The 18,790-nt window shown below is 39.6% G+C and overlaps 1 protein-coding gene across 4 annotated transcripts in view; it reads right to left on the minus strand.

Moving 5' to 3' along the window:
• Positions 1-409: 409 nt before the first annotated feature.
• dpysl3 (dihydropyrimidinase like 3) overlaps positions 410-18,790 on the minus strand; it is a 34,843-nt gene continuing 16,462 nt past the window's right edge. For 2 of the 4 annotated variants that reach the window (XM_034140186.1, XM_034140188.1), the window contains exons 4-14: positions 17,227-17,391; positions 17,051-17,112; positions 15,084-15,164; positions 13,800-13,868; positions 12,763-12,883; positions 11,291-11,447; positions 10,899-11,040; positions 9,720-9,890; positions 6,426-6,605; positions 4,801-4,954; positions 410-2,250 (exon numbers count right to left, since the gene is read on the minus strand). In XM_034140186.1, coding sequence (XP_033996077.1) covers positions 2,156-2,250; positions 4,801-4,954; positions 6,426-6,605; positions 9,720-9,890; positions 10,899-11,040; positions 11,291-11,447; positions 12,763-12,883; positions 13,800-13,868; positions 15,084-15,164; positions 17,051-17,112; positions 17,227-17,391 — 1,397 coding nt within the window. In that variant the 3' untranslated portion in view covers positions 410-2,155. Of the gene's footprint in view, positions 2,251-4,782; positions 4,955-6,425; positions 6,606-9,719; positions 9,891-10,898; positions 11,041-11,290; positions 11,448-12,762; positions 12,884-13,799; positions 13,869-15,083; positions 15,165-17,050; positions 17,113-17,226; positions 17,392-18,790 lie in introns of all 4 variants that reach the window. The other 2 variants (XM_034140185.1, XM_034140187.1) reach the window with 1 other exon arrangement.

The raw sequence follows: 18,790 nt of genomic DNA on the forward strand, positions 1-18,790 counted from the left end.
AATTCTGGTTTATTGAAAATATTACAATTAGGTTTTATATGTCAAGTTATTCAGCCTAGATGGTGTTTATAGTGTATTCACTTACATTTTCACGGCTGCGTCTGCAAATTAATCGTTAGTTTAAAAAGGTATTCTAAAATTCGATGGATTCATTTAAATGTCTTATTTCCAGGACACTTATGAGCACATACTGTATATAAGATTTATGTAGTGCTTTCACATGGTTATTTATGGAGAGATAACACATATGGATTAAATCAAGAAATTGATATCGACACATTTGTATGAGTGTTTTTTGAATAATGGGTTCTTTTTTGGATGACAGCCCTACTGTTATTTTCGTATGTCCACCCTTAGTGCATATGCCTTGTTGTTAAATGTAATAATGTAAATTAGATATTTCAGTCAGTCAGTTGCAACTCATGTTTATTCAGGAAACAAATCATACCTCCACAACACACCTTAGTTTTGACCTGCCATCTCTGGATTTTGATACAACAGTAAAAAAGAAACAACGTAAAAACAATAACAAAGGTTGTCAAAACTAACATAAATACAACAACCACTACTCGTGCCTGCCTCAGAGTCTGCCCTACCACTGTCAAATAAAAAAACACGATCTCCTCCCCTCCCTCCCCCACAGTGGGACAGTGAAGAAAAAGCTTCCGGCAATCCTCTGCCTTGTCAAAAAACAGCACAGACATAAAAGGCTCTAAGGCCCCCCAACAGCATCAGAGTGTTTCAGGTCAACTCACTTAGGCCCTAGATATAATCAGGCTGGTGATAAATAACTATTGGTCAGGATTACATTAAAGGGACTTTGTTGGGGGGGACAAAGGAATGATGATATTCCTCTTGTCTTAAAATCAGAGCCCAGTTTGTTAGGAATGAAAAAGTAAAGCAAGGTGAAGTGCTGTTATCTGAAAGCAGATATTTGTTGCGTATTCATTTAATTGCATCTGGTTTTCCTTGTTTCCCTCAATTGCAAAAGCTCATAGTTAAAAGTTGCAGATGGGCTGCAGAGACAGTTGCATGTTTCGTACTTCTTGTGATCAGGTTGTTTTTTTGTTTGTTTTTTACCCTTCCTTCGTTCTCTTCGTTTATCTTTATCATGATGGTTTTAGGATGACAGTAGCAGCCAATTAGCTAGAAGCAAATGCAAAGGACGGTTTCTTACAATATTTTTTTTTACACAGCCATGATGGAACGCAGGTAAAATAAAAACTCACACAACCTTTTCAGGGATAAAGATTATAAAACCCTTCCTAAAATGTCAAACTTTTACATTTGTTGTTTCGCAAAATCTTTTCTTAAGCAGACAAGTCTGTTTTCTTTTTTTTTAACATCCATAATTATTCAATCAATACATCATGGGGATGGTATTCATCAAGTAACCTCAGAGTAGGAGGGGGGGGGAACATGAATCACATCACTCGTATTATTGTGGCCCAGGCAGCTCCATGTCCAACAGCACTCCTGCTCTGAGACTTGATAAATACCTTTTACTTGGTCCAGTAAACCCCAACAGGTTGCAGCAACATCATTCACAAAGCTACATTACATCTACTGTATATACAATGCCACCTAGAGCTAATCAATGGTACTGCATGATAATACATGGCTAATGTGGGATCTAGTGTTGTGTTTTGCTGACAAATGAGAAAGCAGACAAGTAAAAAGGCGGTGACATTAAAAGCCAAACAGGATGAAAGAACCATAGCATCATTCTGAGAAAAATCAGTATCCATTTCCCTTTGGGAACACAGTCTGAACTATGTTGGTTCGATGTGATGGTATGACTGTCGTGTGTTCCCATTATGAAACCATTTGTGGTATATTCTAAACTGAGAGGTAATAAGGCTAAACACTAGTGATGTGAATTGCGCTGTGGGATGGGGGTAACTTTAACTATTAGTAACAATGTCTAACCAATTCAATTCAATTTACCCAGGGAAATGGATATAGTTCTCATCTGAGCAAGGTCAATTAGTGACAGGTAAGGCATGAGGATTCAGTGTTTTGCTTTTTTTTTAACTTTTAACTAATCATGGTCCTCTGCATCTGCTCCTCCCTCCCCTTTTTCGTCCCTCCCACCCTCAATCCTGCACTCTGGCTGCTGTTGTTTTCCGGATGCCTCCTCTTGTCTTTCTGCTGTTTAGCTGAGGGATGTGATGTTGGAACGACCACCAGGGGGCACTACAATACGGCGGCCAGCAGGCCTGATGGGGATGTCATCTGGGATGGTGGGACCTGAGCAGAGAAAAAAGGAGAGAAAGATAAGGTGAGTTACATGGAAAAAGAGCAAAAGGCATGTAACATTTTGGGCAGAAGTAATTGGGGGGAAAGAAAAAGACATGCAAATTGAAAACCAGGAAAAGGAGATCATTAATTGGAGGCATTTTTTAAAAACGGTGGTTTGTATTCATGCTGGTCTGAGGGGTTTCCATATTTCTTATCTTTGCAGAAGACACAATCACAAGGAATTAATAAAGAAAGGATTTTCGAAATTGTGTTTGGACTAACTTAGCTAAACATTTACTCTACTGTAAGTCATCCCTGCTCTTAAAGCTAGAAATTGTCCTATTTGTCAACCCACTTATTACTTACTCCTTTATCCTGTCATAGCCCACAAGTAATTGTCGTCATACACTCACATTATTACTTTCCAGTCACTAGAGGTTTTTCAAGTCACATTATTTGTGTCTATGATATATGGCATGTGTCACTGAGATGATAGGGGAATTACAGTTTCAGCAGACCATGTCCTTTATGAGTGCTGCTGAATCATTAACAAAAGGAGCTACAGTTTGACATCAATTGTTTCCAAAGGATGAGCCAGGGCGCCTGTGGCAGCAATTGATCAGCGAGTATATAAATGGAAAGTAGAATGATGTCAGACTATGAAACACTGTATCCAGGCAAACAAGCCTTCCCATCTCAGTAAATCAACTCTGCAGGTGGTGTCCCTGGAAAAACTCAAATAGATCGAGTCATTCTGAGAGTATGTACACATATGCATGCACGCTTACGAGTAAACACACACAACCATTACAAAGCCTGGGAAACCAGGAGCAGCCTTACTCCCATATAAATTCAAAGACTTAAAAGTGGAAATTCTTTCCAGAGAAGGTCATCATCTTTTTTCATCAATGAGGTATCAGCCATGAGCTAAACTTGTAAAGACAGGTTGTTTAATACATCCTAAGACCAAACACCATTCTGTGGTCCTTCAAAATGAGTTATCAACCACTCAAAATATTACATGCATTTACGAAGACAGCCAATACCTGGGTGAGTACAGCTGGTGAGAGATTTGCTCCCATTGATTTACACATTCAATGTGACTGGAGGACATAATGACTGCTACAGTAATAGCTATGCTGTCTCTGTTTGATTATTAAACAGTGGAAACACTGACTAACTGGTTCAGGACTTTAACATAATGTACAAAGTTTCACTGTATAGTAGCCTGACAAAATCAATCCCACACTTGTTTTCTATAGAGCTAACCCAATGCTGAACATACATGTGGGCACAATCAGGCTGTCCCTCAGCAGCTCTGCCTAATGGAACAGATGTTGAATGTGAATACATAGTGTTATGATCTCTCACATTAGATAGGCTTTTTAATAGGCCGTGTCCAGATGCCTGGCCCAAAATCTTGTATGCAGTATGTTTTGGGCCTTCAGCCAATATTCATATCCAGCAAGTCTTACAGTAAGTGTAACTGTAGAAAACACTTAATGTGTTAATGTAGCTCGACATTACAAGAAGGCTGAAGTTAGGGGTCACAGTGTCCTAAAGAGCATTAACAAATATTCTTCTTGATATACTCCAACAGAGGGATCTTTGGTGCATTTTTTGGAGATGATTCCTTAAAGAGAAGATATGATCTAACAGAGTTAGGATGATAAAACAAATAAGATTAGTGCACATAATATGTTCATGTGAATTATGGGTGTTGGATTATACCGATGTTAACGATAACTGTGATGTTAAAAAAATGATGTTTATATCGTGTTAAAAATACATAATAATAATACTGTGTAATTAATCATCTGCCTTATAAATGATTACAGACTGCCTCTCCAAATACTAAAAGCAACATTTTGCCAGAAGAAGACAAAGAACAGTTATGTTTGATTACTTTTCCCTTGTAGTGAAAATCTGATATTGTGACTTTCCTATTGAGAATGCATGATAATAGAAGCCATCATTTTCTTAGTACAATGTGCATAATACAGAAATACAAAAGTACTTAGAGTTTGTGTGGTTTTAATTTGGAATAAAACTTAATGTCAAACCACAGTAAAGCAAAAACATAGCTAACTGATTGTGTACATAAATCTAACTCAATGCTGTGTGCACTGTGTGCCTCATTACAACTCTGAGGAGCTCAAGCTGGCCACTTAATGACTTGCATGAACAGACAAATTGCCATATAAACACGGTAAAAAGAAATGCATGTCATTCTTTGCGCATCATAAAGTATGAAACAGGATAGTAAGAGATTATTAGGTTACTTCACAGGCTTGATGATTATCGCCCAGGGTTGTGAATGCATCATACAGAGCAAAAGCATGCTGAAAATCACATGATTGTTGTACTTCACAGCATGACGTAGCAGAAAAGGTCTAGATAAAGGCTAGGCAAGATGGTGGATTGACTGATGCACATGCTCCTTTGATGTTTCTACATGCAGTATAAATCAGTTCAGACCATAAACAGATGAAAGGAGGACCGGGTGATAGAGCTGGGTGTGTATTGAGAAGTGGAGCTCACCACATTGTGCAGGGTTACCTGCTAGACTAAATCCAGAATGGTGAAGGTTTCTGGAAGGCTGTTTGGTGGGAGAGGTGCGTGCTGAAGCTGAGGGAGTGCCACCACGGGACATGGAGAACTCAGACACCGGGCCATCATACATTCCTCTGGGCACTGCCCTCAGGACCGCCAGCTACAGGAGAAATAATAACAGAAGAGATGGGTTAAAACACAGAGAGAAATGTATTTAAATGTGTTTCGCATGATATAGTTGTTTGTGTAACAGATTGTCTCTGAATTATATATTCAGAGCCTTTTTCCTGCACACAACCAATTTCAGATTTACACATCACCGCACAAACATAGACATACTAACACAAGTAAGCAAACCCTTTTATAGACTAGTGCAAAAAAAAGCTAACCATACACTATTTGTTTGTTTTTCAAGCAAATTCAAATTTGAGGCTGCTAATAAACAAGCCATTGTATGTCAGTCTGTCTTTCAGTGGCGTGACTCTTCTTGGATCTTGGAAGCTAAGAAGTTAAAAAGAGACATCTGTGAATGAAGAAAGCATAACAGTGACTGCTACCAAGATAAACAGCACACTGTTAATACAGTTCATTTCTTTTCATCGACAGCCAGCTGCAAATTAGGAAATTGTTGAACAATGAGATTTTTGGCCCATGAAATAAGAAGGCAAGAGAGCAGACAGCAGGGGTTGCTTTGAGTTTAAATAGTGTTAAATCAACTGTAACTGTTAACCAGTTGATTTAATGAAGGTGGTAGGAATATCCTTTTTATTACTTTTATACTGTTGAGGTAAAGCTGAGGATCGTGAGTCTTTATTTGTGGGCGCCACCATTATGAACTGAAAGTGTTTTAAAGAGACTTTTGTGGTAACAGAAATATGACTGCTATGAATACATCAGTCATATTTAATGGCACACTTCAAGCCCACAATGTTATTTCTCTTCTCATATTCGAACGTGTCTGTTGCAGGGAAAGCATTTCCAAACCCTCTGGTTTTCCTGTAGCTTTTACTGATTTAAAAGTGGCATTCCTAAATAGTTTAAGAATCAAATAAGTCTTGTTAAACTACAGTAAATTGTAAATCTGTATCTGTCTGTACATGTATGTGAGATCTTGGATTTTTTTTCGACAACCGTTCATTGGATCGACTTAGTATAAGTAGTATGCACAAATGTCAAGCAATCAGTACACTAGTTTGGAACTAAATCTAATTGTAGACTTTGTTAACAATTTTGACTCTGCTATATGTGGTAGGTCTCTCTGGAAAGTCCAAACTCACTGCATCCTTTTTTTAAACCACGACGATTAAGCCTAGACCACCCTCACTGCATTGACATTTTGTTCTACAGTGTAGAAGCAGCCATCGCCCTGTGGCTGAACCTTGGAGGCTGATGTCAGACTTATTGTACCTCTCCTGCATCCCACTTCACTGCCCTATATTCTCCCCACCATTGTAACTTTTACTAGAGCCCAAACCCCAATAAATCCTCACTCCCAAACCAAAGAACCTGACTCCTACCTTCCACAGTTATTTTATAGTTTTCTCTCACTGCATTGTGTGTGTCACTTGGTTTACACATACTAACGTTCTTAACAAAATGTTAACATGTTCGGAAGAAGAACCAGTGTTTACCTGCTTCCTGGCTTTAATGCGCTTGTAGGCAAAGTCAGGGAAGGCAGAGCAGGGGATGAAGCGACCCACGCCGGAGACAACATGGAGGGTCCCGTCTTCCACGACAATCTTCCCCTGGCAGATCACCGCTTGTGGGGCTCCACGCAGCTCCATGCCCTCAAAGATATTGTACTCAGCAGCCTGAAGAACAGATAAACAGCTATTAGATACTTGAAACAAAACGTAATACATGTATTAATCACATACTGAAGCAGTACTCATTATAACTTAGGAAAAATTATGCAAAACATGTATACACAATAACTATATTTACAGTTATAGAATTATGTAAAATGATCAAAAGCAGGTACATTGACACTAATACATATGATTTGTAAATGTGAACCATATTCGTAGTAAGAGACATGTGCATACGCTGAAGAAGAAGAACAATCCAAAAGTCCCATTTATCTCATAAATCAAAGTTTTAACAGTCAACGCACTGTCTATAAATAATGGGACAATAGATGCCTATCTTTCATATCTGAAGCAAAAGTTTGAACAAATAACTCCACTGAAAGTAAGAATTAAATTAGTCTATCATGGGGCTTAAGGATCATTTTTGATTAAATTAAATCAAATTTGTTCAATTTAATATCATTTTAAACAAACCGTCCAAAATAAAACTCCTGTAAGCTTCTCCCTAGGGACTGATGAAGGGGCTGAGGAGATTTGGAAGACACAACAGGGCGAGTTATGAAAGGATCGAATAGGAGACAGGAAGTTGAAGCATCAACTTTATGTCTGCTCAACTCTCTTATTCCCTCATGCTCACTTTCTCCCATACTTTATCATTCATCACCTTGTTTCTTACACTGTCTGTTTGGCAAGCACCAACAGCTGCCACCATCCAGCTGGTGCTTAATGCCTTTATAGTACTTCTCACTCTCTTTCCATTACTCTCACTCTCTACCTCGTTCTCTCCTTTCTCTCATACCAGTTGTCTGTCTCCTTCATTCATTTATCCCCCTTTCTCTCTGTCTTTATCTCCCTCATCCATTCTTGTTTAACTTTAGTATTTTGTTCAACCTTATAACCTTTCCTCCTAGTCTGATTTCCCTAGTGCAAGCTTTCTTTTCTCTACATGTTTGTGATCTGTAATGGTTCCCTCCCCTCATTCCATTGTTGCTTATTTCCTCTGCACAAGGCCCTGTTTTCTGCTGCCGTCCAAATTCAGGCCAGAACAGGACATAACTAAGACCCACTGCATGCCAAACATGATGTCATTACTGAGTGTGTCTCTGAGCCGAGTGTGTCTCTGAGTCTGTGTGTGTGTGTGTGTGTGTGTGTGTGCGTGCGCGTGCGTGTGTGTGTGTGTGTGCGTGTGTGTGTGTGTGTGTGTGTGTGTGTGTGTGTGTGTGTGTGTGTGTGTGTTTTGCTGCCTGCTTTACTCGATTCCTATTGTTTATCTATTTACTTTGTATTATAACACAAAATGCTGGTAAACAGGTTTGTTTGGCCTTGCGTCACACTATCCATTAAGGTAGATTTATGCTGTAAGCTGCCGTGCTCTGCTCCCTGCTGTTTTATCTGGAAGGACGACGAGCAGGAAATGAGAGGGTGACATCATTATGTAAGAACCCAAGGATCCTCAGTGGATGTACTCCACATTTGGAGAAGGCGTATTATTAGTCTCTCTGTCTCTTTCCATTCCTCCATCTGGAGACAACTTTCTTTCTCTCATACTAAACAGCCACTGTTAGCTCTTTAGCAGTGCATATATAAACATCTAAAAACTCCACTTCATTATTCCTAAATCCAATCCACACACATATGTAGTAAACGCATTCTTCCCTCGCTCCTGTATTTCTGCAAGCAGGATTAATGCTAGGCTGGTGAAGCCTTAATTTCCTGTGCGGACACTTCCTCTGCTGCCAGGTGGCATGCCTGGGATCCTCTGATGTGAGTGTAATAGTAGAACCCTCATTATGTAAATGTGTTAAAAAAAGAGAGTTAGAAAGAATGTGTATGAGGCCCTTGCAAATGACTCTCTGAGCGCGTACAAATATAAAATATGTAATGTAGCTTAACCTTTTTTAAAGAAACTGCACTACAGGAGGATTCATTGATTTTCACTATGAAGTACAATGTCAAAATAAATCAGCGCTAGCAGGCAATAGATTTGGTGTCACTTTTAAATTACTGCCAGGTAAATCAATGTTTCCAAATATTAGTTGATCCTCAAAATTGCAGGCGGGGGATGGAGCAGTAGATGGTCGTCATGCTACACAGTTCTGAATCAGATTGCAGGAGATGTTTCCCATGACATCAAAAGCCTAATAACTAGAGCATAATCATGAGATGTGAAGCAATGTGTACACAGATTTTCCAAATCTATTGATTGTTACTGTTTCATAGTCCTGTGTAATGAATTACATTCTTTGAACCCACTGTGGTTTTCCAATCATGAAAATATTTGAGATGATTTTGAAGCGGAGAATGTAGTGGACTGTTATGGCCATTTTGGAAAACCTTTGCATTACTGACTTAATTTTATGGTATTTGGATAGTCCTGTGAATTTCAATAACCCATATTATTCTCCTACACATTACTTCAGTCAAGGCTGAAATATATGTACAGTAGTGTGGCTCAACTTTATATGGTTCTAGTCATGTGACGAGTACAGTATGAGTGTTGTTAGCAGTGAACATCCTCTGAGATTTGATTTCCGTTCAGAGGAACTGAGAGGTCTCTGGAAACTTTTCAAAAATGTGCTCTCTCTCTCTCTCTCTCCCTTATGCTCTTATTCACTCTCTTTTCTCTCTGTCACACACACACACACACACACACACACACACACACACACACACACACACACACACACACACACACACACACACCACACACACACCACACACACACACACACACACACACACACACACACACACACACACACACAGATGTACACAATTATCTTTTATCTTGTTTTCTGTGTATCTCATGTGTTTGATTGTTTTGTTTCCACAACAAATCTAACACTTTAATCTATTTTTTCATTTATCCCTTGTTCCTTTTCTTTCTCTTTGATCACCCACGCATTTACTGTATATACAGCCAATCACATTGGCATTACTCAAGAAAAAGTCCCATGAGTCTTGCTGTACTTGTCTTGCTCTGAATTAATCCACTCTGGCCAAGTAAGACCGACTGAGCCGACTAAGACAAGCCTAAATGCTGGGTTTCTGTTAAAGTTATTTTCACTGATATGTACATAATGAGCTGATATTAACCAAAACATGAAATAAAACATACGGAGTTGTGTGTCTTGGCAGTGATGGTGCGGATGGAGTCTGTGTCCCAGATGACCAGGTCAGCATCAGAGCCCACAGCGATCCGACCCTTACGAGGGTACAGGTTCAGGATCTTAGCTGCGTTGGTGCTGGTGACTGCCACAAACATGTTCTCGTCCATCTTACCTGTAGTCTGGGAGGGAAACAAGCATACGCAGGAAATAGTTAGCATTCTTCATAAATAGTTTCACTGGTTATTACATTCTTTAGTATCCATTAACCCCGGATGGAAATGGATACATGTAACTCGGGCTGGAGGTCATTTCCTGTTCAACAATCTTTTGTGTTGACCTATTGTTTTCCTTTATCCCATTGATCAAATGAAGAACTAATAACCTGACATCAGAAAATAGAGTACAATATTAAAGAAATAATTTATCTGAGGATTCTTGCTCTTCTCAGAAAGCTGGCATCCAAGCTAAGAATAATGAGGCAAATAGGGTAATAGCTACATCAGTGTTGTACAAAAGAGAGAAAAATAAATACAAGCATCTCAAAATTCTGCATTTAATCCCAGTTTGGTGCTAGCTTTGACTTTAAGTGACTTCCCTAAGGAAAAAAATTCAGTGCAACATTTCAAAACCCATCATCACTATACAGTACAGGAAGCACAGCACTCCAGAGGCTGTCTAAAGCTACATTCTATGTGTCTGTACTGCTGATCCCGTGATAACAAGAGAGAAGCTTCGCGATGACATGCTTTGCCAGAAAGTACATGACGTTATTTTCAACCTCTTATAATGACACCCCTTCTTGAGTTGTATTTAACTGTTTAACTCCCTCTAAATTTTTTCGAATGACTAAAGAAAGTAAGCATGATCAATTGTAAAAGCCATAGTTATAAAAATAGAACGCTGGTTAAAAATAATGGTACTAGAGTTATGTATCCAGAGGTGAAGGAAAGGACAGATGTGGAGATAGAAAAGGAAATGATAAAGCAAGGCAGAGACAACAAAGCGAAGAATCAAAGTGGGAAAGAGTTGGAAAGAGAGGAATGAATAGTAAAAAGACATAAATAAAGAGATAAAAGAAGCAAAAGAGAACTCTGTAGGTGTAAGTCTTAATTTGCATTTTACATTGTTTGATAGATTTTTGTCTTTCACTCTCTTCTGTAGTCTATGAAAAAAGAAAAAAAACTCACCACAGCTTTATCCCAGATGAGGCTCATCCTCTCCTCAACTCCGTTAACACCTTCTGGAATCTGAGTGAAGTCATCCTTGCCGATGGCCTTCTGGGCCACGCTGAAGGTACAGTGAGCACTGCCAGTCACGCTCAGGTCTCCACTGCGGGACAAAGAAACAAGTAAATATAGAGTTAGGATGATGGAATTACACCAGCACCACCCAATATGTGCACACAAGTATATTTGAGCAACAACGTTAATTTACTTTAGCATAGACAGAACAAACAGAACAAGTGTGAAAATATTCCAATATGGCTCTTGCCAAAAGGTTTTTCTTTGAGCACAAACTGTTACTCATGTTTTCAGATCATACGAGGCTCTAATTCAAATGGAGCAGCTGTGATACGCACCTGGACAGCATTGTGTTCAGATAGTCTGGAGTGGTGGGATCAGGGCTAAGAGGAGGTGATGTTACAAAAGAAGCCGCCTTGGCCCAGTTCTTGCTCCAGTAATGTGTCCCATCAGTCCCCAGGCTGGCTGTGATTGGCTCCCCAAACACAACATTTCCTGGAAAAGAAATAACGGTAAAATGTGTTCAAAGTATCAAATTCAAAGTGTGTCAAATTGGGTGTGCAGGAGATAAACCATGCCTTTCTAAAAAGTCAAACATCATCGTTCAATATACAGATTTCCCTTTGTATATTCTCTTGTGGTCAAGCTTGGTCTTCCATGAATGAGTGTCGGTTGGATTCCTGTCACTAACATTTTTGTGTTTCTACATTGCCTTTTGCTCTCACGCCTTGCTGATGTCCTTTCTGGTTTAAATGTAAGGAAACATGCTTTGGAAAAGTTTCAAACAAAGGAGTCGAGCCCATAAAGGGTGTACATGTCATGACTTCAAGTCGTTCTAAGGTCAGCCTGTTAAAACCTCATGTGGCCTTTCGCCAAAGACATCCAAACACACATTCTTCTTCTCTTGCCTCTCACGCTTTCCTGTTCCATTCTCAAATATTGTATATTTCACAACCCTCAGAGCCAGGCAGCTTCTCGGTTCACCTCTGCTCTTTCCTGGGGCTGTGAGGAATGGTCTGTGTGACAGCTCAACCACTAAAAAAGACTTGAATGACGAATCTGAAAATTCCACTGAGAATAGCATCTTTTTTCATGATGTCAAGCAGAGCCAATCTCTGTGTACATCAGCAGCTTCAGGAAGGATAGTAAAATCATCTTATAAGGGCATACAGTAGGTGCAGGGAAGAATTCCAAATGTCTCAGAAATCTGACAGAAAGACAGAAACCAATGAGCAGACTGAATGTCCTTTTTTTAGATTTATATTATTTTAAAGAGAAGCTTCTTTATGTTTTTTAATTGATTGGACTGCCAATATTTCACATCATTTAAGCTGTACAATACAAGAAATACATGATGTAAAACAATTCATGAGAAGGTATGGAAGGATGGATGGTTTTGTTTTATTTTAAGGGGAAACGTGCATTGAAGATTATTTGGAGATAAATGAACACTACTCTATTAGTGATTTACTGAAATACACAATGGAATAAAGCACTGCTATCACAAAATAACATGGCCAATACCCAAATATACATCGGAAATGATGATCAGCATTAAGCAATATACACTGAACTAAGGGCTTCTCACATGTGCTCCTTCATTTTCCAATTTGTATTGCCAAATCTGCTGTTAGTGATGACGTCGTTCACATGGTATGAGTAAAGTAACTTTCTACAAAACATGGATGTAAATATCATGCTAAATAAAACAAGAAAGTAAAGTATAATTTTTAGATTATCACATTTGGATATAAACACCGGGTTTAGATATGTTTTGCAATGTGTGTTGACATTTAAAGTTGCTGTTTACCTCTTTTCCGGGCCTGTGAGATGATGTCAGCAGCACTTTTGCTCATGACGCGGGTAACGTAGAGAGGGCAGTTGGTCTGGCTGGCGATGGTGATGGCACGAAACACCGCCTCTGCCTCCAGCTACAGAAAGGACACGATATGTGGTTTACAAAAAGAGTTCAAATATGTTAACCTCAGCAGACAATCTATTGTTGGAGTCAAAAATGAAAGTGGAAGCTTATAATGTTAACATCAAATTGGAGAGGCTAGGGATTTATTTACATTGAGTTAAAAGCAGTTTAAGTCTGTTATATTAGGAAACAACTGCAAAGACAGTCTTAGTTGAGGTCGTAATGCATCATGCTTATTTACCCAATTGTTTTGGGGTAATGTATTGTTAATATTAGATGTCTCAGATGTCCAATTATATCTTATATTATTTGTGATTGACCAAGAACATCCAACATAAAATGGTGAAGAAGCTGCCAGTAGAGGGCCAATGATTACAGATACAGATGTTGAGAGGGTTTCCTTAATGCCCCAAACTTGTGTTATTGTGTTCTAGTCCACAACCTCAACCTGGGTCCGATTAGCAATAAAATAAAACTAAACCGGACACCGAACACAGAGAAAACACTAATCCATCTTGGTCTCGGCTCACTTCCGAAGATTTTTGTTCCTAAGACTCCACTAAACTGCACGGAAGTATGAGACTGGTGGGACAACTTTTCCCTGCTGCACCACAGGGCGGAAAGTCCCAGTCTACTTAAAGGCAGACGAGCTGCTGAGTTAAGAACGTGGCTTTTATTTCACTGTTGGTTAAAGGAACATAAGCAGCAAGAATCGGGAGAAACCAGATCATTTTCTCCCTAAACCACATGTGTGAAATTAAAACAATGTGTGTGAAGGCAAGTCCAAGAACGGCATCATGGACAATGTGAGTGTGATATCTTAAAAAAAATGGTAAGGATAAATATCAATTCCAACTTGACTATTTCAATCATAAAAATCATTTATTTGTATTAGTGCAAAGATGTATACAGCGTGGGAATCGTACCTCTTCTGGCCTGCTCAACACGTGTCCCTCCGGTCCAGTGATTCCCATCTGCAGCATGCGGGTCTGCTCCTGTTGAAAAAACAAGCACAAAGGAGGCTGTTAGCTCATTGATATAATGCGGTAATGTTTTTTTTATTGTTCAGTGGTTTCAGTGCTTGGGCTGATTTGTCTTGGTCACACTCCAAAATAATATGAAGTTTATTCTATTCCTTGCCTGTGTGAAAGATATGAGCAACAGTTGTATCATCTACATCAGGCCACACACAGAGGACTGTGGGAACCTGACTGTTGAGGGTCTTTATCTACCTTTAAAAAACTGTCAGGTCCTCATGGATGCTTCATGATGACATGCTTTGCCAGAAAGTAAATGACGTTATTTTCAACCTCTTATAATGACACCCCTTCTTGAGTTGTATTTAACTGTTTGCCCACTTTAACTCCCTCTACATTTTTCGAATTTCTAAAGAAAGTAAGCATGACCAATTGTAAAAGCCATAGTTATAAAAATAGAACGCTGGTTAAAAATAATGGTACTGGAGTTATGTAAACTCATGGAGAAAGTGTAGCGAAAGTCAGAGACTTCTTAAAGCGTGCATCTGATGATCCTGAAAGGAACTGTACCTTCAGAAACGTTGTCAATGTTTTCCGCATGTACTGTATCCATGGTGATTGTAACTTGGTTACAACATGTCCTCTGTACCAGCACTAACATTATTTATCGCACATAGGTCTCAACAAGGCTTCTTTATCTTAGAGCTCCTAAGGTAAAATCAGGTCATGACATAATCTGGGTATTTAGACAATTTTGGTTTTAAAGCTGATGTAAATCAGACTCCCACAACATCCTAGTTTAAGACTGGATAGGAGATCTGGGATTTGGGATGAATCCGAGCCAACGCACACAAATACACACCCTGTGACAGAATCCAGGCATGGTCTGGAGCTCTGACTTATAACCAACCCTCTCAATCCACCAACTATTACAGTTCATTCACTTTCATTTGTCCAAAGCAGAGCCCTGTGTAAACTACACCCACACATTACTGTCCTGCAGAAATCATATTCCCCCTCTCATCAGTGGCAGTGTGTTTAGTCTGTATAGGTGGTGGAGATAAGGCTCAGCCAGAAAGGTGAACTCAAGTGAACTTAACTTAAAAATAAATCATACTTAACCAAAACAGATCACTGAGTTGGACATCAGTTTAGTCCTTAAAGAGAGGATTATAGTAGGGGAGAAATGGGAGGAGGAGCTGTATCTGTCTGTGTATTTATCTTTATGTTTACCTCAGCGATGATCTCGCCATTTTCAGCATGGACCTCAGCAATGCCTCCCCTCTCAGCCAAGAAGGAAAAGATATCATAAAGCTGGAGAAAAAACACAGAAAAAGTTAAAATGTACAGTGACACTATTCAAATCCTACCTGGCTGTTTACACACTAATAAGACACTCCTTTTCTTTCTGGGGGTCACCCTTCAATCCGCAATATAAAGTAAGTGCACAATTAACATGATGTCCACCATGACACGCTGTAATTACTGTGTGTGGTCTCTAGAAAAGGTCAAACTCATGTGGGATGAGCTGCAGTTGCTGTAATGTTTCTCCACCACAGTTTTTAGTGAGCTACATGACATCAGTTTTTCAAGCTGGACTGTTTCAGTTACCTAATGCGCGCCACTAAACGATCAAATTAGCTATGGCTGCATGAGAAGCACGAAGAGTCTTCCCTCACACCGTCTGGACTTTGTTTTTCTACATTTTCCAGCTAGATTACAGTATGAACATACAGTATTCGAACTCACAAGCATCACTAGGAGTTACATAAGGACAGTGTGTTTGATGGGAGAAAAATTATTCATGTTTTTCTTTAAAGGGCCCATGTCATGCTTTTCCGGTTATTACCCGTCCCCTTGTGTGTTATGAAGGTTTTTATGCATGTAAACGATCTGCAAAGTCACAAACCCTCAAAGTACACCCTGTAGCGAGTACAACTCTAACACAGAAATGACCTGTCTATGCTGCCCCAGAACGCCTCGTTGGAGATTTCTCATTTTCCATTGTTTACTTCCTGGGTTCTCTGATGTGTGAATACCCAAATCAACAACAAATGACCGGATTGGCCCAAATGGACCAATCCGCGGAGCACCTCACACACCAGGATCCCTTGGCTAACTAACAGGGAGTCCCCATTGACTTGCATAGAGCTCCCTGAACGCTGGTAATAGACGAGTTGGGATCGCGGAGAAATGCTCTCCGCAGACCCATTCTCACAGCGTTATAAACCTTTTTCTTACTCAATATCAAGCCACACTTATTGTTTTTACTTCGGCTGTGAGTGTTTGTGTGTGCTCAGGATGAGTTTCGCGCTGTCTCGCTGTGTCGCCGACCCGGAAACCTGTCCACTCCTCACAGCAGCAGCGAGCCTCGCAACTTCCCGACCAATCAGAGCACACTGGGCTCACAGGGAGGGGGGGGGCAGGAGCTCCAACAAGCCGTTTAGGACAGAGAGTGAATACCTGGTGAATACACATACTATACAGAGATGCTGTATGAGAAACCAATGTGATTTTGGAAAATTGCACAATTTAAATCTATTCTAGTAGACCTCAACAATGGAAATATGATCAGTGGAAATGGCCATGACATGGGACCTTTAACTTTGCACTAAGCTGGACATATTGTGTATTATGGTGGACACAAACTAAAGGTCATTATTTACGCACTTTTTAGACACTGTGTTACTGCTTTGCCACAAGCTATTGCTATGTTTTCATGCTTCCTGACTATGCAGTTTGTCCTTCTCAATTACTCTTATTTGATTACTTAAAAAGGATAAGGGGAAAACCAAGGTAATATCAACCCATGTTTTGGATTTCTGGTGCAGCCTCACATGCTGAAATGAACATAAACACTTAACTGAAGATGTTAAAGTAAAGGATTTCATAGGTCTGTCTTAAAAAAGAGATTTTGGACGCTGTAATCATTTCCCTGTTCATGCTGTCCATGAAGAGATCCATTAATAACACTAGAACAAACTCTTTGTTCCACGTGTTCCATGTTTAATATTAGGGCTTCAGCTCCCTTACATAGCTAAATTAAGAGGACATCTTCCAAAATTAGTCAGCTGTGTGTCTCTACTGACTGTTTCCTTGCTGAGCTGCAAGTGAGAGTGAGAAAGAAGACCTTTGGATTTTGTGCCCATCTTTAATATATAATATCTTAAATAAAAAATACATCAAGTAGCCTATTTTACCTCACTGTTGCTCATCTGGTAGTAGTCCTTGTAAGCCATGTAGACCTGGAAACAGTTCACACCTGTACCAAAGAAATCAACACATAGAAACAAACATGAGAAAAAAGCTACCTGAAAAGTTGAAAGGTGGATATAAAACTGATACGCAGATGTTAAGGTACACCATCACACCCTACCCTTCTCCTTGATGAGGCTTTCCACTTCCTGCTTCACGCTGTCGTTCCAGTGGGTGATGTCTACATGGAGGGAGTAGTCACAGCAGGACTTTGCATCGGCCCACTGCCTCCACTGGTCATAGGCCTCCATCAGGCTGCAGCCGGGATCTGGGATCACATGGTCCACTGGAGGGGGGGGGAAGTGATGGAAGTGGAGAGGAGAGAAGCAGATGAAATTGAATTCATGATAAACACGTGATAGAGTGGGGTGGGGAAAGTCATTTGTGACAGGGTGGTGTCAGGATTTGTCTTTGCTTGTGTTTCTACTTTATTCCTGGATTGTTTATCTTGCATAATCAGCTGTGTGTTCCTGCAGTGCTCAGCCATTGGGGTCGACCTTGTCAGATGTCACATTACATTTTCATCATCTTTGTCTGGGTGCTGGTGTCCTTGACAAATTTGGGGTGGCTCCAACTGTGGATACTTTTAGACTTTTGTTTTTGTTATGTCACCATGATCATTTTTTGTTAGATTAGAATTTGGCACACAAGTTAAGTGGATTTTTTCCAACGGGACCACCCACTCTTTTGGTTACTGAAACATATGGGAGTTCTTGTGTTACAGTTTTGGTCTATTGGCAGTAGGATTAAGTGGACATTTTAAAACTAATAATCCTCCAAGAACAAACCTACCGCCTGAAACTTTTATTACAATAGTTTAATAGATATAGAACTTAAATTGATTAAAACTCTTATCTGTCACAGATTCAAAGACAATTCTTCACATAAGATCAAAATGATTGATAAGAAATATGCTCAAGCACATAAGATTACAATAACAACACATAAAGTACAAGAAAAAAGTTTATAATGTGTGAAAATGTCCATAATTTACTGTGTATGTTAAAAATACAGTGAATACAGGTTTTATTCTATAAATGTCAGTGTTGTTTATTTTTATAACATCTTTTGTTGGTTTTAAATTAAATCATTCATTGAAGGTTTATCCCCATGGAGCACAACCGTATCACTGTGCACAACATATCCCTCTTAATTTGACTCGTAATAAAATAAGACGGCCTGCTGGCTCACCAGCTGACTGCCATCTTTATCTTATTAAATATGAGCCAATCTGCTTATCTGGTCTTTGCATGTTAATAGGGTAAAGCTAGAAACGGCAGTTAAAAAAAAAACACTGGCGTTAACTATGCTAACCGTCTGAACTACTTTTTTGTTCACCGTCACACAAACACAACATAATTTGATAGTGACGACAGACGTATAAAGTATACAATACACACAGGCGGATACAAAACGCAGTCTTCACTTTCTCTATCACTCATCACCCCCTGGAATATAATCCCTAAATGAATGGAGCCTCTGAAAAGGGCTTACTACAGTCGCACGTCTGTTAGTGAATGTGTCCGTTTAAACACAGCGACACACTAACAGACAAGCAGCAGAGCAGCAGCCGGCTCAAAATAAGTTGATAGTATGAATCAGACTGTGGGGCCTAGCAGCTGTTAGCCGTGATAGCGTCTGGTCTGTTAGCTACATAAAACATACATACACCCCCATGCTGTACA

The sequence above is a fragment of the Trematomus bernacchii genome, unplaced genomic scaffold (genome assembly GCF_902827165.1).
Source record: "Trematomus bernacchii unplaced genomic scaffold, fTreBer1.1, whole genome shotgun sequence".
Taxonomy (NCBI): Eukaryota; Metazoa; Chordata; class Actinopteri; order Perciformes; family Nototheniidae; genus Trematomus; species Trematomus bernacchii.